At 46.3% G+C, this 26,137-nt stretch overlaps 1 protein-coding gene and 1 long non-coding RNA gene across 2 annotated transcripts; both read right to left on the bottom strand.

The window, feature by feature from the left end:
- On the bottom strand, positions 1-9,795 carry LOC115561610 (uncharacterized). The gene is given in 11 exon segments (XM_030381754.1): positions 1-189; positions 1,236-1,886; positions 1,889-3,376; positions 3,440-4,048; positions 4,050-4,094; positions 5,873-5,923; positions 6,371-6,398; positions 7,105-7,344; positions 7,937-8,774; positions 8,822-9,094; positions 9,180-9,795. Coding segments are annotated over 11 exon segments (5,028 nt in total).
- A 9,357-nt stretch (positions 9,796-19,152) lies between these two features.
- On the bottom strand, positions 19,153-20,384 carry LOC115561681 (uncharacterized). The gene is made up of 2 exons (XR_003979957.1): positions 20,104-20,384; positions 19,153-19,236 (listed from the first exon to the last, which is right to left on the bottom strand). It is a non-coding gene; the product is annotated as an uncharacterized LOC115561681 (long non-coding RNA).
- Between the last annotated feature and the right edge of the window lie 5,753 nt (positions 20,385-26,137).

The following is a 26,137-nucleotide window of genomic DNA, read 5'->3' as shown; positions in this document are numbered from 1 at the left end:
CTACCCGGAGTGGGAGGTCATGTGTGGACAGCCAAACCTTCTGACCAGGAGTGTAGCATGGTGCAGGGAACCGACGGCGGTTGGCATTTCTCTGGTACCGGTCGGACGAACGCAGGAGAGCAGAACGGGCCCGGTGCGCTGACAGCGCTGGATGAACGCCTGGACAGACGGGAAACTGGCCTCTCGCTCCTGCTCAGGGAACAGTGGAGGTTGATATCCCCGAGAGCACTGGAAAGGAGAAAGCCCTGTTGCTGAGCTTCGAAGCGTATTGTGAGCATATTCAACGAACAAAAGCTGTTTGGACCAGGAAAATGGTGTCTGGGACGCGATGCAACGCAAGGCAGTCTCAATTTCCTTGTTCATCCGTTCTGTCTGTCCGTTGGATTGAGGATGGAAACCAGAGGAAAGGCTGACCGTGGCCCCCAACAGCTGGCAAAAGTCTGTCCAAAAACGAGAAGTGAACTGTGGCCCCCGGTCTGAGACAATGTCACAAGGGAGGCCATGCAGACGGAAAACATGTTACAACAAAAGTTCAGCGTTTTCTTTGGCAGATGGTAATTTGGGCAATGGAACAAACTGAGCAGATTTAGAAAATCTGTCCACAATGTTAGAATGGTGGTGTTACCCTCTGAGGGGGGCAATCCGGTCACAAAGTCGAGTGAGATGTGGGACCATGGGCGATGAGGAATAGGCAGTGGCTGAAGAAGACCAGAAGGGGCATGCCGAGCAGTCTTGTGCTGAGAGCAAGTCTGGCAAGCAGCGATAATCTCCTTGGTGTCCTCTTCAATTCAATTCAATTCAATTTTATTTGTATAGCCCTTAATCACCATTACAGTCTCAATGGGCTTAACAGGCCAAATATTTGTGACACCCCCCTTTACCCATGCCCCCACACGGGCAAGAAAAAACTCCCTTGAATCAGCAAGGAAGAAATCTTGAGAAGAAACGCAGTGTAGGGGATCCCTTCTTCCAGGGATGGTCAGGAGTGCAATGAGTGCCACAATTGACATACAGGTAAATACATGCACATTATATTAAAATGGTGATGGGGTTCTGGCCTGTTATCCATGAGGAGAGTCCAGGCATCCAGTCCAGCACCCGCAGCACACTACAACTGACAGAATAGTGAATTAGAACGGAAAAGTACATAGTGGGAATGTATAATGTAATAAGAAAAGCACAAGCAAACAGAGTAGTCTTCACTCTCGCATCAGTTGTTTTCACACTCCAAATGCAAGATTGTAGAGGTGCGTTTTGAGCTTCCCTTTGAATAGCTCCACAGAGTCAGCTTCCCTGATCGCTGATGGCAGCCTATTCCATAAAAAAAGGGCTCGATAGGCAAACGCTCTCTGTCCAGCCGATTTCTTTTTAACCTTCGGCAGTGAAAGAAGGCCAGCTCCCGAAGACTGGAGGGACCGAGAAGGACTATAAGGAATGATCAGGTCCTTCAGGTACGATGGAGATAATCCATGCAAGGCTTTATAGGTTAACAATAGCACCTTAAAGTCTGATCTGAAAGTTATTGGTAGCCAGTGTAGAGAGGCGAGAATAGGTGTAATATGATCAAACTTTCTCGTTCTGGTCAGCAGTCTAGCTGCCGCATTGTGTACCAGCTGTAGACTTTTTGTGGTAGAGTTTGGTAATCCCGAGAACAATGCATTGCAATAGTCCAGTCTTGACAAAACAAATGCATGAATCAGTGTCTCTGCATCCACTACGGATAACATTGGTCTGATTCTTGCAATGTTTCTCAGATGGAAAAAGGCAATTCTAGTTATACTTTTTATATGTTGGTGAAAGCATAGGTGAGGGTCAAACAGGACACCAAGATTTTTGACGGATGCACTCTGTGGGATGGTGAAGCCATCCAACCACAGATGGCTTCGCCATCCTCAAACTTTTCCCGGTCCCGCTTCGAGCCGATAATCATCAGCTCTGTCTTCCCAGTATTAAGCTGTAGGAAGTTTTGTGACATCCAGCCCTTCACAGCAGCTAGACAGGACTCAACCCTTTGAATCTGGCCCGAGTCCCCGGAATCTACAGGAATGTAAAGCTGGGTGTCATCCGCATAGCAATGGAAACTAATTCCGAAGCCGCAGATAACGTCACCCAGGGGAAGCATATAAATTGCAAAAAGTAATGGACCAAGAACCGACCCTTGTGGTACGCCAAAGCGCAATTTACCGCGCTTTGATTCTGCACCCTCATGAAGCACAAAATGGGTTCTATCGGTGAGGTACGATTCAAGCCAACCAAGAGCCGTACCCCCGAAACCAACATAGTGTTCAAGACGGTGAAGAAGAGTGCTGTGGTCGATTGTATCAAACGCAGCGCTCAGATCCAACAGCACAAGCATTGTGCTTGTATTTTTATCCAAAGCTAAAAGGATGTCATTTACAACTCTTGTAATAGCAGTTTCAGTTGAGTGGAAATTCCTGAACCCCGACTGGAAAGGTTCGAAGAGATTATTCCTGGTCAGATAATCAACAATTTGCTTCGCTACAATCCTTTCCTGTACCTTGGACAGGAAGGGCAGATTCGATATAGGCCGATAGTTCCTGATTAGTTCAGGATCTAGGCCTGGCTTTTTGAGTAGCGGTTTTAACACCGCAGCCTTGAAATTGGAGGGAACAATTCCTGTTGAAAACGAAAGATTCATAAGCGAGAGGATAACAGGCCCCACCGTTGGAAGAAGTTCCTTAAGAACCCTGGAAGGGAGAGGATCCAACATACAAGTTGTTGGCTTTGAGGCCTTTATCACCCTTTCAAGTTCCACCAAAGAAATTGCCTTAAACTCCAAAAGAGTTGCGTCAGAGTTCACCATCCTACTTGGGAGAACCCCATCCTGCCCCACAGGATGTGTAGGATTAGCCGCACGGCAAGCATCAATTTCCTCTCTAATTGATTGAATCTTATTCTCAAAGAAATCCATGAATTCACCTGCCACGATCGAGGAGCCTACGGTCTGATTCTGTTTCTGAGTGAGACTCCTCACCGTGTCAAAAAGAAACTTAGGATTATTTCTATTCAAATTAATGATACTAGAATAGTAGGCATTCCTGGCAATAGTCAGCGCACCCTTATAGGTGATCAGACTATTATGCCATGCAAGATAAAAGACCTCTAGTTTTGCCGAGCGCCATTTACGTTCAAGGATCCTGCAGTTTCGCTTCAAAATGCGCGTTTCTGCATTAAACCAAGGAGCTGGTTTTTTCAATGTTCGTTTTTTAGTTACGTGCGGAGCAACTGAAACAATGGCAACAGACAAGGCAATGTTGAGGTCATCAGTAAGACACTCCACAGAACCACTATAGTTACAGAGAGGTGCAAGTGAACCAGATAACTTATCTGCCATAGCTGTAATGGTTGCAGGTGTGATGCGGCGACAGCTGAAAGTAGCTTGCTGATCGTCGCAGGGGCAGGATACCACCACCTGGAAAGTGAGCAAAAAATGGTCTGATAAAGCTGAGGTGTAGGAAGAGACCACTAGCTGTGAAATGTCTACACCGCGGGTCAGAACGAGATCCAGCGTGTTTCCACCGATGTGGGTTGGGTGCTGGACGAGCTGTTTGAAGCCAAGCGTATCTGTAATGGACAGAAAAGCCCTTGTGAGGGCATCAGACGGGTTATTCACGTGAATGTTGAAATCCCCAATAAGCAAAACATTGTCTGAGTATGTAGCCAGATCAGCTGCAAAGTCAGAAAACTCATCAAGAAAAACTGAATACGGTCCTGGGGGACGGTATACTACAGCTAAAACAAAAGAGTCTGGAACTCGTTTTGCTTCCCTGGGAGCTGAGGTGCAGAGCGCTAGCACTTCGAAGGATCTGAAAATATATCTATTCTTTGGCTTTAAATTAAGCTTAGAATTAGATATCAGGGTTACTCCACCACCTTTCTTAACTTCTCTAGATACTTGGGTGCTAACGTAATGGGGTGGAGTAGCTTCATTTAGGGCTAGAAACTCATCTGGTTTTAACCAGGTTTCACAAAGCCCCAGTATGTCGATCTTTTTATCAATAATTAGATCATGGACCAAGAGCCCTTTTCGATGAAAGCGACCTTATGTTCATGAACCCTATTCTGAGTGCTTCCTTTTTATTATTTTCAGAAGGAGTCCGGTTAACACTCAGCTCTGAAGCGGTCAAGGGGATACCGCGGTTTCGACATACTGGTTGCGGCCCTCGTCTGCGGGTTTTACACCTCGAGACAGCGCAAGGGCGCACCACCGTACATATAGGTACAGCGTTATTTTCAGAGGGAGTCTGGTTAACACTCAGCTCTGAGGCGATCAGTGGGATCGCCAGAGTTGGACATACTGGTCGCGGTCCTCGCCTGCGGGTTTTTACACCTCGAGACAGAGCGGGGCCGCACCACCGTACATATAGGTACAGTGTTAATTTCAGGGGGAGTCCGGTTAGTTGTTAGTATTTGATTTGACGTGCGGTTTATCATGCGATTTGCCATGCGATTTTGCACGCCTGTACTAGGTACAGCGTTAATTTCAGAGGGAGTGTGGTTAACACTCAGCTCTGTCATGCGATTTAACATGCGATTTTGCACGACTGTACATATAGGTACAGCGTTAATTTCATGTGATGCGTCATGCGTCATGCGATTTACCATGCGATTTGACATGCGATTTGACATGCCGTTTGACATGCCGTTTGACATGCAGTTTTGCACCACCGTACATATAGGTACAGCATTAGTTACAGAGGGAGTCCGGTTAACACTCAGCTCTGAAACAATTGGTGCAATAGATCCTGGTTCAGCTAACCCATCTGCTGTTCTAGACTCTGTTCTAGTCTCTGCAACGTAGACTATCATGTTGCTAGCAGGTTTACTAAACTCCTGCAGCCCAGCGTGCTGTGAGTGGATGAGTCACGCCTGACTAAGACATCTATTTATGTTTTTTGACATAATTGAGGCACCTAACCCAGTAGGGTGTAGGCCGTCTCTCATGAGCACACCAGGACGACCCCACAGGGAGGGCCAGTTATCTATGAAACCAAAGCCCTGCTCTGAGCTATATAGGGCCAGCCAGCGATTTAGAGACAATAGTCTACTATAACGCTCATCATTACCCTTATCGGGTAGAGGGCCAGAGAGAATTAATCGATGCCGACACATCTTTCTGGCGAAGTCACAAAGCCTAGCTATGTTGCTTTTTGTGACCTCAGTTTGTCTTGTCCTAGCATCGTTGGTGCCGACATGAACTACAATGTTGTCGAAACTAGTGTCGGTGTTTGGTGCATCTAATCTAACTCCGTATGAGGTCTGACCGCATGTCAGCACCCTAAGTTTAGCTTCAATGTCGGGAGCCCTGGCCCCAGGTAGGCAAATAACTGTCGCTGGCGAGTGTAGCCTAACTTTACGTGTAACAGAGTCACCTATGACTAGCGTTTCTACCCCCGAAAAAGACTTGCGAGGCAGGGAACTGACCGCAACCTGCCTCGCAAGTGGTGCTGCCGACAGGATTGCCTTGACGGAGTCACTGCTAACGATAGCGTTAGCTCCACGAGTCCGCCTGGCGGGTCTCTTCTCTATACTTTCTGGAGTATCTGTTTTCTCTATGCTCGCTACCCTTTCATCCTCTAGCTGACAGATACGTCTCTCTAACAGAGCTATCTTATCCATGAGAAAGGCAGAGCAAGAACAACCGCAATCCATTCTTACTGTGGTTGATGCAGACGGAGCTCCGGCGAGGAAACAGCGAATACAGTACAGAGTATGCAGAACAGGTCACAGATATAAATACCGAAAAATAGATACAAACCGAGATAGCAGGTCGATGCTAAGCGTCCTGCTAACCAAACCAAACAAACCAAACCAAGCCGGCTACCCGGAAGTTGCGTCTGCGGCGTCACACGGCTGCGTCTGCGGCGTCACACTGCAGCCTTCGGATCAGCCTGTGGAGAGCCTGTGGAGAGAGAGCACAGTGCAAACCCTCGGATACAGAGACACTGTTAAAAACCCTCGGATACGGAGACACTGTTAAAACCCTCGGATACAGAGACACTGTTAAAACCCTCGGATACAGAGACACTGTTAAAACCCTCGGATACAGAGACACTGTTAAAACCCTCGGCTACAGAGACACAATAAAAAACAACCACAACTAGACAATAATTTAGCTCCAGCCGTCTTGTCCCGGTGTCCTCGCACAGCCTCCAGGCAGCCCAGCACGCAAGGTGTTGATTGGTGGTCTGTTCAGTGTCAGAGCACGCGGTTGGCCGGTTGTCTCTCAGGAGCTAGCAACAGTAGCCTCTGTTGCAGCCTCTGTCCCTTGACAGATAACACATGGATAACACTCTTCAATAGAAGGCCACCAGAAACTTTGCTTCAGCAGAGCTAGGGTGCGCCTAACCCCAGGCAAGGCGAGAAGAATGTCCCCACTGGAGGACATGAGAGTGGAGATTCACAGGCACATACAGACGATTATCGGGGAAAGCACTGGGTATCGGTTGGTCGGCCTGAGACCGTTGTACCTTGTTCACGATATCCCACGAAACTGCGCCAATGACCACCTTAGTGGGGACGATGCTTTATTGTTGTGTGGGAAAGTTGTCGGACTGGAACTGACGGGACAGGGAGTCTGGTTTGACATTCCTTGTACCTGGGCGATAAGACAGGGTAAAGTCAGAGCGATTAAAGAACAGTGCCCATCCGGCCTGACGGGAGCTCAACCGTTTGGCTGACCGGATGTACTCAAGGTTCTTGTGGTCTGTCCATACAATAAACGGATGTTTTGCCCCCTCCAACCAGTGCCTCTACTCCTTGAGAGCCAGCTTGACAGCCAATAACTCCAGGTTTCCGACGTCGCAATTTTTTTTCTGCTGGGGTCCAATTTGCGGGAGAAAAAAGCACACAGATGTAACTTCTGGTCCTCTGCTGACCGCTGAGACAGGACTGCACCCACCCTGGAGTCTGACGCATCCACTTCCACAACAAACTGGCAGTCTAGATCCGGAAGGATGAGAATGGGAACAGAAGAGAACCGTGACCTTTCTTCTGCAGCAGGGGACCATTGGAAGGCTAGCTTCTGGGAGGTGAGGGCTGTCAGAGGAGCTGCCACAGAACTATAGTTGCGGATAAACCTACGGATACAAATTGGCAAACCCCAGGAACTGTTGAAGCTTCTTCCGAGTGGTGGGAACCGGCCAATCTACCACTGCTTTAACTTTGGTGGGGTCCATGTGAATACGTCCAACTGAAACAATGTATCCCAGGAACGACACCTCAGTGGCATGGAACTCAGACTTCTCCCCCTTCACAAACCGCTGGTTCTCAAGGAGTCTCTGGAGGACACTGCGGACATGCTGCACATGTTCCCGTTCAGACCTTGAGAAGATTAGGATATCATCAAGGTATACAAACACGAACACATTGAGAAAATCCCGCAGCACATCATTCAGCAAGGCTTGGAATATTGCTGGAGCATTAGTAAGTCCAAAAGGCATGACCAGGTACTCATAGTGGCCCCTAGGGGTGTTGAACGCCGTTTTCCACTCATCTCCCTCACGAATGTGAACAAGGTGATAGGCATTCCTGAGATTAAGCTTGGTAAACACGGAAGCCCCATGCAACAGTTCAAATACAGAGGAGATGAGTGGGAGAGGGTATCTGTTCTTAATGGTGACATCATTCAGACCGCGGTAATCGATGCAGGGTCGGAGGGATTTATCCTTTTTGTCAACAAAAAAAAATCCAGCTCCAGCAGGAGATGAAGAGGGGCAGGTGAGTATGGGGGTGTGGTAGGCCAGGTGAATGAAAACAGCTAATGTAGAGCAGGAGGGAGTGGCAGAGTCTGAAATGACAGGAGTTAGTGTGGCAAAACAGGAAACTGACAACTGAAAAACTAAAGCCTTGCTGAAGTTGTGACAGCATCCCACGTCCACGGCGGCGAGAGCTAAGAAGGCGCCTGACAGCGTACCCGGGACCGCCATCAATGAGCTGAGGAGGCGGAGGGGGCGGCATGGGAGGAACCAGAGGACTCTCTTGGACTGGCTTGATCCTGGAGACATGGAACGTCGGATGGATCCTCTTGGACCGGGGAAGCCGAAGAAGCACCGCCTCTGGGTTGATGATGCAAGCTATGGGAAAGGGTCCAACAAACCTAGGAGCCAGCTTGCGGTTCTCCACCTTTAGGGGCAGGTCACGGGTGGAGAGCCAGACCCTATGGCCAACCTGGTAGGCAGGAGCAGGCGTGCGGTGCTTGTTGGCGGCGGCAGCATAGCGGTCGACCGACTTGAGGAGAGCGGTACGTGCCCGGTCCCAGGTATGCCGACAACGGTGAACGAAGGCTTGTACCGATGGGCAGGCAGCCTCCCACTCTTGATTGGAAAATAATGGGGGCTGATACCCATAGGCGCACTGGAAGGGTGAAATTCCAGTGGAAGAGTAGGGGGGGGTGTTGTGGGCATATTCTACCCAGATCAGTCGTTCAGACCAGGAAGCAGGGTTGTGGTTCATCAAGCAGCGGAGAGTGGTCTCCAGGTCCTGGTTCATTCTCTCAGTCTGCCCATTGGACTGGGGGTGGAATCCAGAGGACAGACTGACCGAGGCCCCAACTAGGCTGCAAAACTCCCTCCAGAACATGGATGTGAACTGGGGCCCCCGGTCAGAGACAATGTCAGTGGGCAGTCCATGGAGACGAAAGATGTTCTGGAGAACCAGTTCAGCTGTCTCTTTGGCAGAGGGAAGCTTGGAAAGGGGAATGAAGTGGACCATCTTGCTAAAACGGTCGATGACTGTGAGGATAGCAGTGTGGCCTTTGGATGTAGGTAGGCCAGTTACAAAGTCAAGGGAGATGTGAGACCATGGGCGGTGAGGAACAGGCAATGGGTGCAGGAAGCCGGCTGGTGGACGACTGGAGGTCTTGTTCTGGTTGCACACAGGACAGGCGTTGACATGTGGGCCTGTCTGGAATTCAGTATCTTGGCAGATCGAATATATTCCTTATTCTGTTGGCTGCCCTTGATCCCCTTGCTGATTGCTTCAGCGATGGACTTGAGGACCTGGTTGTGCCTCCATCGATACCGGCCCTCACCCAGCACCTTGGAGCAGCTGGTCAGGATGTCTTCCAGTGTCCCTATCGTTGAACACAGGGGGCATGGATGTGTTTCTATTTTGCCCCATATGCACAGGTAGGATGTGCTCTGGAGGACATTATAGACCCCCTGAATCAAGAACTTGATCCTCTGGGGGTTCCACTGCCAGATATCCTTCCAGGTGACACTCCTCCCGCTTCATCCAGGCTCCCTGCGGCCGCATCGCCACTGCTCTGCTTGTTCGCTCTTCCTCCACTGAAGCTCGCAACTCTGTTCCAAGGATGGCCTTGTGCTTCAGTCGAGTTTCTGCCTGCTGGACTGCATCCGCTGCCCTCCACTTCCTCCCTGAGCTCACAACAATCCCTGACCCGGACACTTTGTAGTCTCTGGATCCTGAGTACTGCAGATGTTCCCGTGCCCGTGCCACGATGAACTCCTCCCTGACTGAGCTGAAGGGGAGCCTGAGCTTATTTGTGTTCCCGTACAGCCCATTGTTGCTTAGGCTGCGTGGCAATCCCAGCCATCTGTGTAGATAGCTCCTTACCCTTTGCTCAAATCCTTCCACCGGGACCTCAGAGATAAGCAGGGGCCAGAGGAATCTTGGGAGGATTCCATGCTGGTAGACCCAGGCCTTGAATCTTCCAGGGGGCCCAGACTTGGCCACTGTTCTTAACCAGCCCTCCAACTCAGCACTGGTTGCCTTGATGGAATCTCTGTCATTCAGACTACACTCCCTCCGCATTCATGTTCAAGAATACGTTTTTTTTCAAATTAAGTTTTTCAAATTAAAAAAAATAAATAAATTTAAAAGATGTGATTCACCGCCATTGTATTTACGGTTGTATTTTTTATTTGACCTTTTATCGATCTTGATAAGATATAGTACTCATTAACTGTTATTAATAGGGATGCACCGAAATGAAAATTCTTGGCCGAAACCGAAAATCGAAAATGAGGAAACCAAGGCCGAAAACCAAAAACCGAAACACCGAAAGAAAATATTATGCCACTTATTAGTACCATTTAGGGTTGCCGCGGTGTACGGTATTACCGGTGTTACCGGTGATGAGGCCAACACCGAGTTATTTTGTATTATTTTTTTCCAGTAAAAAAGAAATTCGCCGTCATCTTTAGGCCTATTTGATAAAAAAAAAAAAGTCTTTGTTTAGTTTGTCTTTGCACTGTTTTATTTTTGATTTATTTTTTCATAAAAACAAAATATATACAAACCTAATAGATAGGCTACCTAATAAAGCGCTGGAACACACAAGATCGGTAACCATAGCAACGCCGGTAAATAAACCCCGCAAAGCCCAATCCCTACGAGAGCTCCCCGCGCTACGGCCATCCGGAGGCGCACAGAGCTTTTGGCCGTGATATTATCTATAAAATTATATCATACTATTATATATAGAACGCTATAAGACACTGTCACAGAGAATTTGCGTGCTGCCAGACGCTTTGTGAGTGTGAGAGGAGAGTTTACGGAGAAGATGGCGATTGACCTAGTTTCAAAGTTTATACCGTTTCTACCCGTAATACCGGTGTTGACACGAGTGTATTACTCGGTGTGAAAATGTCCACACCGCGGCAACCCTAGTACCATTGCATTTATGGCTATGACTGTGTACTAACTTCATTAAAATCAAGGCATTGCAATTTTTGCAAATCGCTATATGTGGGACATTCTCAGAAACATTGAAAAACGTCCACACCGCAGACATATTGGCGCTTATCCAGACAAGCGTGTGCTGGCCGCGCTTTTTGTTTGCGTCATCACAAATTTCTGTTTCGGCTTTGTTGTTTCGGTGATAAAAGTATTTTGGCCGAAAACCGAAAATTTGCTTTTTGGCCATTTTCGGCCGAAAAATTTCGGTGGCCGGAAATTTGGTGCATCCCTAGTTATTAAGTGTATATTAAAGGACTTATTAACCTTATTCACCATTGTTCCCGCTTTACATCCCGTACCTGTAAAATGCATCATTAGCAGTTTAATAAAGGAATTATTAACTTTAATAAACATGGTTCACGCTTTAGATCCCATGCCTGCAAAATGCATAATTAGCAGTTTAATAAAGAATTATGGTTCCCGCTTTAGATCCCGTACCTGCAAAATGCATAATTGGCAGTTTAATAAATGATTGATTAACCTTAATAAGCATAGAAAATGCTTAGTAAAGGTTTAACATTGACATAATAGGTAAGTGAATAAATCTCAATAAGTGGGTTTGTAAGGCGTTTATTATATCTTATAGTAACAACTATAAGAATCTCATTATTATATGTAAGACAATTATTAATGTTATTAAGCTCCCGTGGTCGACTTGGTCGTTGAAAAGGGGATCTGTGTGTGTGCCAAGGAATATGAGTGTCAATAACTTGCTTTGGAGCAAAATCCGTGGCCGCATCACGGAAATTGGAGTGATTCCGTGAGGCCACTAGGGATTTTGATTTATGCGCCCGTGGTCATTTCACGGATTCCTATGTGACCAGGTTGATCCTAGGAGTTTTAATGCAGTTTTAATGACTTGGGCAAAGGTTATGCTGCTGCTGCTGCTGCTGCTGCTGCTGCTGCAAGGAGCCAAGGACCAGGGTTTGCAATGTGGATTTGGTTTAAGTAGTGTTGGATGTGCAGGGTTTGAGGTTGTGCTTGTCCAAAGTTACCAGTGGAGACATGTCAAACAGCCAATTTCATGACATAAGCCCTGTTGTGCCGCTGTGCTCAGAGTTTATATGTCTTGGAAAACACCATCAATCTGCTAAACAGGATGTCAAATGAAAAAGAGAGCAGCCTGCCGCAGCACACAGAAAACATAAGCAGGGATAATGTATTCTTGGAGGAGAGGACTATGTGACAACTGCAATGAAGATGACAATGATAGAGGGTGACATGACGGAGGAGGTTGGTCGCCTGCAGAATGGAGATCAACTGGAATAATCTCTGGAACGAATATTTGAGAAAAGCCCACTGTGCCATCAGCCACAGGGCATCCCGAGCCTGGTGGCTCATCCTTGTGTGGTCCTCTAACTCTCACCCTGGTTGCTTTTCTAACCCACACCCTGGTGGCTCTTCTAACCCTCACCCTGGTGGTTCTTCTAACCCTCACCCTGGTGGTTCTTCTAACCCTCACCCTGGTGGCTCTTCTAACCCTCACCCTGGTGGCTCTTCTAACCCTCACCCTGGTGGCCCTTCTAACCCTCACCCTGGTGGCTCTTCTAACCCTCACCCTGTTGGCTCTTCTAACCCTCACCCTGGTGGCTCTTCTAACCCTCACCCTGGTGGCTCTTCTAACCCTCACCCTGGTGGCCCTTCTAACCCTCACCCTGGTGGCTCTTCTAACCCTCACCCTGGTGGCTCTTCTAACCCTCACCCTGGTGGTTCTACTATTCTGCTCACAAATCATCACAACACAACTGAAAAATACCGAACAAATGCGCAATTGTTTTTTTAACAGAGAAGTAGGCTATATTTGTTCTTCTCGTAACATTTTGTATGTATGTATGTATGTATGTATGTATGTATGTATGTATGTATGTATGTATGTATGTATGTATGTATGTATGTATGTATGTATGTATGTATGCATGTATGTATGTATGTATGCATGTATGCATGCCTTCATCCATGCATGTATGTTGATGTATGTATAGGTATGTATGTATGCATGGATGGATGGATGGATGGATTGCAGTATGTTTTTTTGTTTGTATGTAGGGCTCAATTTATCACCATCCATTAGTTCTCTTCATAGTTTCAAACCAAAACTAGAGCATAAGTAAACAAGGGTTAGGTTTCGGGACATTAAAAATAATTAAGGCAAAGAAGAGTGAGGCGTTATTTAACCTTCTGGAACACATAAACATCAGCCTCATTGCCTTCTTTGTTATTGGTGTGGTACGATGTGGTATGAATCTATAAGTTTGTAGGGGTCTTTAATTTGCCTTGAGTTCAGAGGTGTTCTTTTCCCTCGTAATTGGGTTGGAAATAATCATATTACACTGTTGAACGCCTAAGCGCCATACAACAATGGTGGTATCCTCGAGCCCTTGTACAGACATATATAAACACACACACACACACACACACACACACACACACACACACACACACACACACACACACACACACACACACACACACACACACACACACAGTAAAAGAGTTGTGCACGTCACTGCTATCTAAAGATGATCCTATCCTGGTAGACACACCTTTTGACACACACACACACACACACACACGCACGCACACGCACACACACACACACACACACACACACACACACACACACACACAGAAACAACGTTCTGGGGGTTTTAAGTTCACACAGATTTGTGTGACAAACCAGACATATAGATGATAATGCATGGCCAAGAACATATCACAAAAGCATCCCTCATTTTGGTTCAAACCTGTTCCTGCCCTAATACTGTCTCAGAGTCATGCAGCAGGACCAGCGCTGGTGGGTCTCAACCCCCGCCACCTCTCCTCTTGTTCATTTTGAAACAGACACAATTGATTTTAGATCAGCGATGATGCTCCATGATGATCGTCTGATCTGGTGTCTGGTTTACAGGGCTTGGCAGAATAGGCATGCGTGCAGCAGACTTAGATAGGGGGAAGTGTAGTGGAAAATAAGCTACTCATCCAAAAGAGGACTAGATGATTAGAAGGCTTAGAGGAAATGGGGAAAAGGACTTGGGGGACAAATAAAGCTTTGGCTGGGAGCAGGATCATTTTAGTAGCAATTTTCTGTATACAAATAACGAGTTATTCAATGTTTAAAGTCTTTTGTGCTGGAAAAAGACGACAGACTCATAAATATATTGCCCCCAATGTTGACTCCTGAGCAGTGTTTAGGCTTCAGACTAGAGAAACCATAAATAAATAAAACTGCACAGTGAGACAACCTATTGACTGCAGAGTAAGAAACGATAATGACTGCAGAGAGGGGGGCAATGTGAATGCAGGTGAGTTGACGTACATAGCTCTAATGGGATATCCATGTCGCAAATCTCCACCATGGCTTTGAAGTTCAATCTGGAATAAAAAAAATGCAAGACTTATCCCTTTCAATCTCTTCAAAAGACATACTATATACAGTATGTTACGTGAAATGTGTGTGAATCTTCAGCAAACAATCTAATTCCAAATATATACAGGTCAAACATGAGCAAACATGACAGCAGCATGCAAGACACAAATGAAGAGTGAGGCTCAATTTGGTATCCAGATGGGTCGATGGGGAACCAATAAAAGCCACTTTCATTGTTTTTACTTCATGAATATTGAAATACAGGCGAACACGCAGCGCAAAAATCCCTGGAAGAAAGCCAGTGGATGTGTTTGTGTTTGCTCACGTGTATACATGTTTGTATGAGCAATGCTGATAGGATTTTCCGTAGAGATGTCCGATATTATCGGCCCACCGATATTATCGGCCCGATATTAGCATAAAATGTAATATCGGTCAATATCGGCATCGGATTTTTTTTGCCTTAAAACCGATTTTTTTTTTTTTTTTTTTTTATAGCTCAAATAAATGTTTTCAAAATTGTGCAGTACAGTGCACATTGTAATTGACTCATATTTGTGCATTTATTCAACTAAGGTTATTGAGTTTTAGTTAAAGAAACATACTGCTATGTTGCACATAGTTGTTCAGGTACAATGTTTTATCATTTGTGAAGTCAAGTTTGCCCTATTTGTTGTGGGCATTGTCAAGATTATCTCAGGGAGAGTGTAATCCAAACTGTTGTCTGAGACCATTAAAAAAATAAAAATAAACATGGCACTTTTCCCTTAAATTAAGTTGAAGTATTTTTCTTATTTTGCACAGACAATGTTAAAATTTGGAAAGCCTTGTTGCATTCAAGAATGCATCCAGTGGGGCATCACAATAACATTAAGCATGTTGTGTTAATTCCACAACAGGAGATATGTAATGTTACCTAAATTAGGTTTGAGGAAAAATAAATAACCCAAATATCGACATCGGTATCGGCTGATATCGGAATCGAAAATTTTGAGTTGGACAATATCGCATATCGGATATCGGCAAAAAAGCCAATATCGGACATCCCTAATTTTCCGTTAATTTTTTTCACTTCAATATCGAATTAACAATTTTTACCTCTTTGTCCTCATCACCACCTTCCTACAACTACACCAACCATTTATCTATGGAATCATCATCACCTCCCTCATCATCATCCAACCCAATCCTTGTTCTTTCTCCATCGATCCAGGCATCGCAACCTGTGGAGTCGGGGTGCTGTGATGGTAACCATGGTCACCGATGGTCGCTACGTCTGCAGTGCTCATGCAAGAGAGGAGGAGCCTGCCAACGAACGCGAAGAGAGAATCCTAGCAGTGCTGGGCATCATTGGCACCATCCTCAACCTGCTGGTGGTCATCTTTGTCTACATCTACACCACCGTCACCTGACCTTAAGTCACCAGGACTCTGTTATTTAAGCAACAGAACGGCCCTGCACACTGACACTCACTTGTGTTGCACCAACTTGTTTTGTGAACTCCTTGGCTGCGTCACGGTTCATCTTCCATTAGGACTGCCTGCGTCTTCAATTATTTAGATACAAAAGCGTATATTAAATATTAAGGCACTAAGAGCCGAGTCTGCATGTAAAGATCACCGGGGAGTGTGTTTATACAGCACCAAAACACACCTGCACCGGAGATGACCCTGCTATCATCGAGATGTTTTGACCAAAAACGTGTTTCGTTTTAACCTTACAGGAGCTATTTATAGTCATTTCTTACAGCAGAATGAACCACTTTTTAACAACATTCACGTAACATAAAAATAATTTTGACCTCGATTTCAACTACCAATGACCAAAGAGTTGGGCTTGTTATGCATCTTGCATCTAAAGTAACACTTATCACACTCATCGACAAGATAGCTGTTGTAATTTAATTTTTTACACATATAAATATCTGTATAATACTAATACCTAAACAAATTCTGAAGCTCAACCTACAGACTATATCTAATAGTGGCCAGTTTTCCTGGAGTCCCTTTAAAGGCCTCACATGGACCTGGCCACCCCGTACAACAGTTCACCAGAGGAGCGCTTCTTGGCTCAGCTTGGACTCCTCGGCATCGTACTCAACCTCTTACTGCTGCTTGTCATCTACATATACACCTCCATCTGACGACGCTCTTCTTCCTGCCTATAATATCATGCAGTGGGAGAAGAGATTTGTTAAAGTCCACAGAGTTGAAATAACAGTGCTGGGGAACTGATGTGACAGTTGCGAGGACATGGTAATCAAAAGACACAACCATGACATAAGTGGAGAAGTCAAAGCTGCAACATCAGTTGAAGAACTGGCACTTGGAGATGCTCTGCTAGAACAGTCTCTAGAACCATAGACACTGCATCCACACTTTAAACCAGAGGGATAATATCCCTGATCAATGATATGCTGTAAATGTATTTGAATTACATTTACATTGTGGAAGGCGTGGGTAGATGATAAACAAGGAGGGGATCCATGTCAAATGAGCTAAATGGTTGCCTTGGAGTCTCATTTAGCATTTGCAACTTTTACACAATGACCATGTTTCGGTCTGGACTATAGCCTGGAATTAGTGATGATTGAACATGGCTTCTGCCCTGACTTTGGTCTGCTGAACAAGTGTGGCTCATCCAGGGAAAGGACAGATTGGATTTCTTTGGAATGGCCAGGGTTCACAACCTGTCTCGGACTTGATATCTGCGGCATGGCTCACATGGTAAAACATTTGCCCGTATTCGATAGGAATACAACTGGACTGTCACACCTTGATGAATATTGTCTTAAGAGTCAAATACGCCACCAGTCACAGAAAGCACAATGACATTTATTCAAGAAGCTATATATATGTACATATATATAAACATATGTATATATTATTTGCTTGAATATATAGTTGGATTTTCTGAGCTAAAGTAGAACCACCTATGATTGCTTCTCATTTCTTCTTATTCAAATGTGTTTGGGTAAAGGTTGTTTGCTCCTTTTGAAGAGTTTGACACAAGTTTTTGTCTATGGATCAAATATGTGGAGGTTTAAGCATATCTTAAGCTAGGTTATACAAGGTTTGTAGTCAAGAGTATATTTTTCTATGCTAAGGGACAACACATCATTACATATTGTGCAATACACCATATTACTTTTGTATATCAAAAGTGCTGCATATACTAAATCCAATGATAACTCCTGAATTAGCCATCTCCAGCACAGAAACATGCACACAAACATGAACAAGCACACACACAAAAAATAACTGACTAATCAATTACTGGTAATGTTAAATAATAGCTCAGGATCAAATACAAAGGTCCACAATTATTTCTAACCCTATGTTAATATCTCTCACAATAATGCATAGAATCGCCCATAGAGATGAATTACTTGTGTTCAATTAAAACAAGCCTACTTCAATACAATACTTACAGACACAAAACATGAAGCAGGAAGAGTTTAGTACCAAATGTTAAATAGTTTAGATTATAGTTCACATTTTGTAATAGACAGATTGTTTGAAGATGCTGGAAATCTAGCACGTAAACTCACATTGACCTTATGAACCCATCTTGATCTGGGGAGCTCCCAGCAGATAACATTCTGTCCACAGTGTCCAATTCAGCACTGTCTGTTTTCTGCATCAAAAACCCACACTGTAGCTCAGCCAACACCAGGAAATGAGTCCGATAAGGCCTGAAAGATTCTGATGGCAGAGTAATAGGGGTCGGTGTGAGGACATACTGATTAATACACCACTGCCGCTACTGCCAGGAGAGTTTGGGTCCGCTAACGTCAGCAGCAGCAAATAGCTCCGGAAAAACTGGAGCATTTTTAGATGAAAAATTAATATAAATAGATAAATCACTTTTGAAGAGATTGATCTTGAATGTGTTGTTGTTGCAACACATTCAAGAAATATTGACCCCTTCCTTTGGAGATGGACTGGTGGTCTTTGTCTCACCACTGCCATAAGCCAGGAGAGTGTCTCCAGGACCTTCAAACCAAATTGCCAAAAAATACATCCGCTGGAATGTGACTGTGTAACTAAACCCACAACAATCATAAGTGAAGACATAAAATTATATTGGTTTGTGTAACAAATGAGGAACTGCAGCTGAAATTTGATTTATTTTCTGTTAAATAAAAACCCCTCAAAAAAAAAACAATACATTTGATTCCAAAATTATTATAAATAAGTATTTTTAACATTTGCATATTAAATGTATTACCATGCCATAGCTTGTGAATACCAGTGTATACATCAGGCAGTACATTAACATCCCACTGCACATTGCCCTGGTCGTAAACCAAAAATTATTAATACATACCTCTTTTGTGTAAATGAAAATACTGAGGATTAAACAATAAGATAACCAAATTACCTTCTCAAATTCTGTTCACATTATCAATCAGTTGACAGGCTAATAAAACAGTAATAAGTGGGAATTTTAAAATGTGTTCCTTTGGTTGCAATGAGAAGCCACTGTCAATGCAAAAACCAATGCAGGGGACCACAGATATGCCAACCAAGCATGAGACCCATATCCAATGACAGCCTTGAGTCACTCCCACAGAGAACGCTGTTTAGTTTATGTAAAACGGGCCAGAGGGCCATTAAAGGGACACTGTGTAGTGTTTTAAGTAATATATTTGCTAAAAAAAATCTATGCGTTAATTTACAAATATGTCCTCATTGGGGTAAAATCACCTCTGCCAATAATCAGACTTATCCTCCTGAAAGAAGAATTTCTTATTTCTTACATTAGCCTATATTATTTACTTGTAAAGGGTAAGTCCTAAGGAGGCATGTCCTTCCGGAATATAAGGGCCGAGTGGGACATAAAGCACTACGTGATACTAGCAGGCTAAATGCGTTTTCAATCAGAGCCAGCGTGATTGAAACGTAGAAGGAGCTCAGCGAGACATGCTTGTCACTTCCCCGAAAGCCTGCACTGCACTTTCGTTCATAATGCATGAAGGCACAGGAAGGAATCCGTGTTGCCAAAAACAGCGGGGTAGCTTCTCCCAGGTTTAAAGAGGTAATGAGGGATGATGATTTTCAAAGGGACGCTGAAGTTGCTTGCTTTCTTCTCGACAGGTATGTCAATAGAGTGGCGAAGTCTCGCCCTCTCCGGTAGAGCCCAACCTATGAGATCGAAAGATATGAATGGGTTTCAATGGAGAGAAAGTAATTATTTTCTTGTACCAATGTTTATATGCCCTGTATTACACATATGTTGTTTGTGGATATAAATGATAATTTTCATGCAAAGAAAACTACCGAAATTCGCGAAGAAGTTTGATAACGTTAGGTATTGTTTGACACGAATGATGTTAGTCACCACCCGCACTTGGAACTCCGGTACAGACATGGCAATCTCTCTGCTCCACTTCATCGCTTTTTTCCAAGGGGAGGATGAAATCATCGAAAGAGGTGAAAACCATTATAAGTCGGGGCATGTGGAGAGTTTCAGTTATACCGAAAGCATACCGGTAGTCTTGTCCACGCCAGTTGCAGGGAGCGTGTCGTCACATACGAGACGTGTAGTCTTTCTCATTGGGTCTCTACAGCCTTATGGCTGGTTCAGACTAAACGATTCTCAGATATTCCACCACGATTTAACATGTCACACTATACGATCACAGAGCCAGGAAATCGGGCCCTGTCTTGTCGGAAGACTGGCCACACTACATGTTTCGAGGATGCGATTCTCTCAACTTTGTATCATTCACGTTTGCAAGATATTTAGAAAATCTAAGGTTTAGAACTGACATAAATATTTATACTTTTTTGTCATAAAGGTTCCAGCAGTTTTTATATCTGCTCAATGCAGCAACAGTAGTTACGTTGTGCGTGACATGCGCAATACAAAGTACCCGCAGCAACAACGTAGCCTAGCAACAGAGCGTCAACAATGGATCCCGAGTGCCTAGGCATTATGCTGGCGGTTTGAGGTTTATGATAGGTTATGATAGCTATTAGCACGTCAACAGCTGTTGGCTTCAAACTTACCGGGTAGGTCAAGGGCGTCGGCTTATTCTCGCCAGGCTGCATCCCTTCACCCTATCGTGGAACTCCTTTGTGGACACGTCGAAAATACAGGGTCGTTGCTGCCACATTTCAACCAAAGTTGTTGCCGTTATGTTGTTCCATTTTCTCTTGTTTTCTTTATTAGCATTCTTCTTCTTGCTATTGATCGTATTCATCTTTGTAGTAGTTACTGTGTACTCAGTGTAGTGCAGTGAAGTCAGTTGGAAACACTGAGCGTGAGCTCCAGCTGTTGATGGGGTTCCTTCACGCAACTGGGGGCGGGGTTCCCTCATTTCAACAATGGACACGCGATTCCCCAAAAAATTCTGACATGACAAACTTTTCGTCGTGGGGTTTTCGGACGTCGCTGGCAAAAACATTGCAGATCGCAAGCATGTCACATTACAAGACCTCTCCTCGTCGCCGACCTTTCAAAATCGTGTACGACTCGCAAATTTGTCTGCAACGAATTTTGAAAGGTCGGCGACGAGACGAGGCCCTACCCGGTTGTTTGGAGCCAACAGCTGTTGACGTGCTAATAGCTATCATAACCTATTATAAACCTCAAACTGCCAGCATAATGCCTAGTGTTGTAAGGTAGTGTTATGCAAGCCGACAGCTCCCTCTGGTGGGCTTGTGTGTGTATGGACTCGGGCAGTCAACAAGTGCGTCCTACGTTGTCTGTCAATGGAACAGCGTGCGTTTATTGGTTTTGCTAGACGTAGTTAGAAATTTCAGTTAGCCTGTTAGCGTTAGCGCCGCGCGGGGAAGATGGCTTCAAACATTCCGCCACAGGAGCCCATGAAGATGACTGGGGATCTTCACTGCCACTGGGCTAAATTTCGTCTAGACTTTTTCGTTTAGAGTTTGAGGATTATCTGCTTGCGACCGGGATCGACAAGGCAGAGAAGCCGGTGCAGGCAGCAACGCTCAGCAGGCCAACGGGGAAGGATTGCCACCATGTTTACAAGCACAACCTGGGCCTCACGGACGAAGAGCAGAAAGACGCAGGTGCAATACTCGACAAACTGGGGCAATACTTGACACCCAGCAAAAATTTGATCTTTGAGAGGTATGTTTTTGGAAACCTTAAACAAGAGGATGGACAGTCGGTGGATGCTTTTGTCACAAGACTGAGAGAGAAAGCTGCCACATGTGAATATTGAGCTTTAAGAGATGAGCTCATAAGGGACAGGCTTATTCTGGGATAACTGATGAGGGCGCCAGACGACGCATGCCAAGAGAAAAGGACCTTAAGTTGGAGGGGGCTATTGACATTGGCCGTGCAGTGGAGGTGTTGGACAATAAGTTAAAATCCATGTCACTTAGCAGCTCTGTGCCTGGGGAGAGCATCAATGTAGCATATGGACAGCGACCAGGACGGAGACCTACCGGCAGGCCATCCGAGTCCGCCAGCACATCTGCACAGCCACAGAGAGGCACAGGTGGATGCAAGTACTGTGGCACACCACACAGACGGGGGCGAGACCTGTGCCCATTCATTTGGAAAGACATGTCGATTGTGCGGCATTGCTAATCACTTTGCCAAAGTATGCATGAAAGGAGGCCAGCAAGCACGTCAGTTGAAGGCTGTGGATGACCCGCCGCTGGGGGACCCGGAGGACCATGACCGTGATGAGAGAGATGTGTACACGGCGGAGAGCTTGGGGGCTGTGAACACTCAAAGGAAAAAGTGGTTTGTAAACCTGCCACTCCACAGAGGGGTCCAGAGGTGCCAGCTTGACTCTGGAGCCACCTGCAACGTGATGAGCATGAAAGACAAGATGAGACTGGCACCTAGAGCTCCCCTTCAGAAAAGTCTCACCAGACTGAGGCTTTACAACAGTGAGTGGATGAGCTCAATGGGCGTGTACAGCACACAGTGTGTCATAAAGGGTAAGACACATTTTGAGTTTTTTTTTGTGTGCACCAGTCTCATGCTTTCAGGGGAGACATGCGAGAGACTGGGCCTGATGCGTTTCACCATTCCCGAAGAGCAGAACAAAGTGGAGCACTGCAAGGCAGGTGAGCTGACCAGAGACTGTCTTATTAAAACTTACAATGACGTGTTCACCAGCCCAGTTGAGTCACTGCCGGGGGATATTCACTTCGTGTGCCCGTACAGTGCGCACCAAGGAATGTCCCGGTGGCCCTCAAGGCGGCTGTTAAGGCGCAGCTGGACCAGTATGAAAAGGATGGAAACTTAACCACTCAGCCCACGGACTGGATAAGCAATCTAGTCATAGTGAAGAAGCCAGACAAATTGAGGCTTTGTATCGACCCTAAGCCCCTTAACTGAGCCCTGAAGAGGTCCCATTACCTCATGCCCACTTTAGATGAGGTGCTATACAAGCTGCCAAAGGCACGCGTCTTGACCCTGGTGGACACGTGCGACGCATTCCTGCAGTGTCGCCTGGATGTGGAGAGCAGCCTGATGACAACGTTCTGGACGCCGTGGGGTAGAAAGCGATGGCTGAAGCTCCCTTTCGGTGTGTCAGTCGCACCGGAGCTATACCAGAGGAAACAACATGAGCTGCTGGCCGGTTTGAAAGGGATTGAGCCTATAGCGGATGACATCCTTGTGGTCGGCTGTGGGGACACAGCGGAGGAGGCTGTACAAGACCACGACGCAAACCTCATTGCTATCATGGACAGAGCATAAAAAAGCTGCAGTTCCGTGTGAGGGAGGTCCGCTTCCACGCCCACGTACTGTTGGCGGAGGGCCTCAAAGCGGACCCCGAGAAGGTCAGGGCGGTCCTCGACATGCCAAACCCCACGGATGCAAAAGGCGTTCAGCGGTGTGTCGGCTTCATTAACTACTTTTCGAGGTTCATGCCCCGCTTGTCAGAGGTGTGTGAACCGCTGAGAAGGTTGCTGGACAAAGAGGTGCCGTGGCACTGGTTGCCCAAACATGATGCTGCTATGAAGGAGATCAAGACGCTTGTCACGGCAGTGTCAGTACTACGTTATTATGATGTCAGCAAGCCAGTCACCATAGAGAGTGACTCCAGTCAGAACGGGTTGGGCTGCTGCCTGTCAATCTTCTCTAAGCCCCTTCTCAGTGCGCCTGCAGAGCATGCTCCTTACACTTCAGAACTATTGCCTCACAGTGGTGTACAAGCCAGGCCCTGAAATGTACATAAGTAACACGCTCAGCAGGGCCCCCACCCCGCCACAGAGAATGGACATTCAGTACAGATGTGAAATGGTCTGCAGCATGCAGCAGGAGCAGTGTGACGCAGCAGCCATTCAGCAAGCAGACTACCTCAACGTCACTTGCCAACGACTCGCACAAATATGGAAACACACAGAGGAGGATGTGTGTCTTCAAACACTCAAGTCGGTCGTGCTGGGCGGATGGCCAGAAAACAAAGGGGGAGCCCCATGGCCATCAGAGATTACTGGGCCATCAGAGATGAAATAAGTGCACAGGACGGTGTGCTTTTTAGGAGCCAGTGAGTCATCATTCCGAAATCTATGCGCCCCGAGATGCTGAGACGGATCCACTACAACCACGTGGGCGGTGAGGCTTATTTCAGACAGGCCCGCAAAACTCTCTACTGGCCAAACATGCAGGGAGAAATCAAAGACTGTATGTACAACAGTGTTCAGTGTGTAATGAGTATGCACACGAGCAACAGAAGGAGAGTATGATGTCACACCCGCTCCCCACACGTCCCTGGCAGCTGGTGAGCATGGACCTTTTCAGCTACGCAAGGCAGGATTTCCTGCGAATGGTGGATCACTATTCTGACTTCGGGGAGATCGATCTACTTCCAGACCTGTCAGCTAGTACTGCCATCAGAAGGTGCAAGGCGCAGTTTGCAAGGTACGGCATCCCTGACCGGGTCATTTCAGACTGTGGAGGTCAGTTTGAATGTGGAGGGTTTCGGGCGTTTGCGAGGGAGTGGGGCTTCGAACATGTCATGTCCTCCCCGAGACACCCAAAGGCTAATGGCAAGGCAGAGTCTGGAGTGAAGATTGCGAAGAGCCTGTGCAGAAAAGCAGATGGTACCGACGAGGACCCCTGGAAGGCTTTTCTGCACTGGAGGAACACGCCCACTGAGGGCATGCACTGCAGCCCAGCACAGCGACTGATGTCAAGGAGGCTGAGAACTCTTCTCCCTGTGGCCGACCAGCAGCTAGAGCCTCAGGTCACCACTGGAGTTACAGACAAGCTGAGAGTAAAGCGTCAGGCAGCGAAGCTGACTTACGACAGGTCTGCGAGGGATCTGCCGGAGCTGGACATCGGCCAGCCCATCGGGATGAAACCACTCCCGGGTGATAGGACGGGCCGATGGAGGAGAGGTGTATGCTTGCAGCAGGTGAGACCGCGGTCCTATCTCGTCAACGTGGAGTGAACCGCGTATCGTCGCAACAGGATCGATCTCCGACCAGCAGAGGTTGCCCCTCCACAACCAGCAGGTCACGAAGAACAGCCACCTGAGCAGCCTGTGGGCGCGGGTGCAGCTGACGGGGGCCATGCAGGCGGGGGCAATGCAGAGGAAGTCGTCAGCAGCCCTGCGACGTCTCCAAGGTTATCAGCCCGAGGTCACCGCCATCTCCCTCACGGGTGTCCACACCATGCCGTGCCTTACAGGGCCTGGCCTTCTCCCGGAGCGGGAGGCATATTAATCGTCTGGAAAGACTTGACCTTTAGGTCACACACTGAGCTGAGACTGACACACGCTCGCACACACAGGCGCGCACACACACACACACACACACACACATGCGGGACAGTGGATTCTTGTTTAAAAAAATAAGAGAAAAAAAGAATAAGAGAAAAGATGGTCACTTCGAATGTTCTTATTCGGTTGTTTTGTGCATGCTTTGATACTGCTATTTTTTTTTTTTTTTTGACATGCGCAATACTTTGTATTGCGCATGTCACGTGCAACGCAACTACTGTGAGGAGTTGCTGCATTGGGCAGATTTAAAAACTACTGGAACCTTTATGACAAAAATGTAAGAAACATTTATGTCAGTTCTAAGCCTTAGATTTTCTAAATATCTTGCAAACGTGAATGATACAAAGTAGAGAGCATCGCACCCTCGAATCTTGTAGTGTGGCCAGTCTTCTGACAAGACAGGGCCCGATTACCTGGCTCTGTGATCGTATAGTGTGGCATGGTGTTGAGCACAGTCTCTGGATCTCTCTCTCACAGGTTACACCTCTCTCAGGTAACACCTCTCCCAGGTGACATTCCTCTACTGCAACACAAAGCAGGCCCATAAGTACACATTCCCTGATTGGACCTGATCGCGGGCACCTGCTCGCAACCAGGTCCAACCCCCCCAGCCGATCCGGTGTGTTCCCAACCGTCCCCTACCTCCCCCTGCAGGCCAGACGTCGCACGTCCCCCCCCACAGCCATATACTACCTCCCACTGATCCACTGCCTCTCTGTCCCCCCCCCCCCCCCCCCCCTCCTTCCTCTCCCTTCCGTTGAATCACCTAATGATGAGGTTCTCTGACAATGCATGCACAACGGAAAATAAACAAATTTTGGTTGTATGTCCAGTTCTGAAATAATTCCATATTCTTGACTAGGACATAGTAATATTACCAGTAAAAAACAATACAAACATGGCAACACAATTCACTATCTTGCTCGTGGAGTAATTACTCATACATGCTCACACTGATGAATTGAAATAACGTACCTCATCACCCGAAAGAAAACTTGACGAGGTAGTATTGGATGACATGTTGTCAAAGATTCTTGGCACATACCGCCAACAGTAGTATTGCAACCGGGTTGCAACGCACATTTGAAAAAGCGAGCACAATTTGTTTGAATGATATATATAATTGTACCACAAGATGGGAGTAATTCATACACAGTGTCCCTTTAATGACTAACAATCTGATCACGTGTTCGCCCAAGCTGAAGAAAAAGTCCCACTAACTTAGATTTGTTCAAGGTTATTGCAAATATGCTATGCAACGCCAGATGCACCTGGGTCAATGTGGAATGCAAATGGAATGAAAACATGTGATTTGCTCTTGCATC

Source organism: Gadus morhua, chromosome 16 (assembly GCF_902167405.1).
Source record: "Gadus morhua chromosome 16, gadMor3.0, whole genome shotgun sequence".
In the NCBI taxonomy this organism is placed as follows: domain Eukaryota; kingdom Metazoa; phylum Chordata; class Actinopteri; order Gadiformes; family Gadidae; genus Gadus; species Gadus morhua.
Note: the sequence above shows the minus strand (reverse complement) of the source record. Positions and strands in the feature narration are given on the sequence as shown.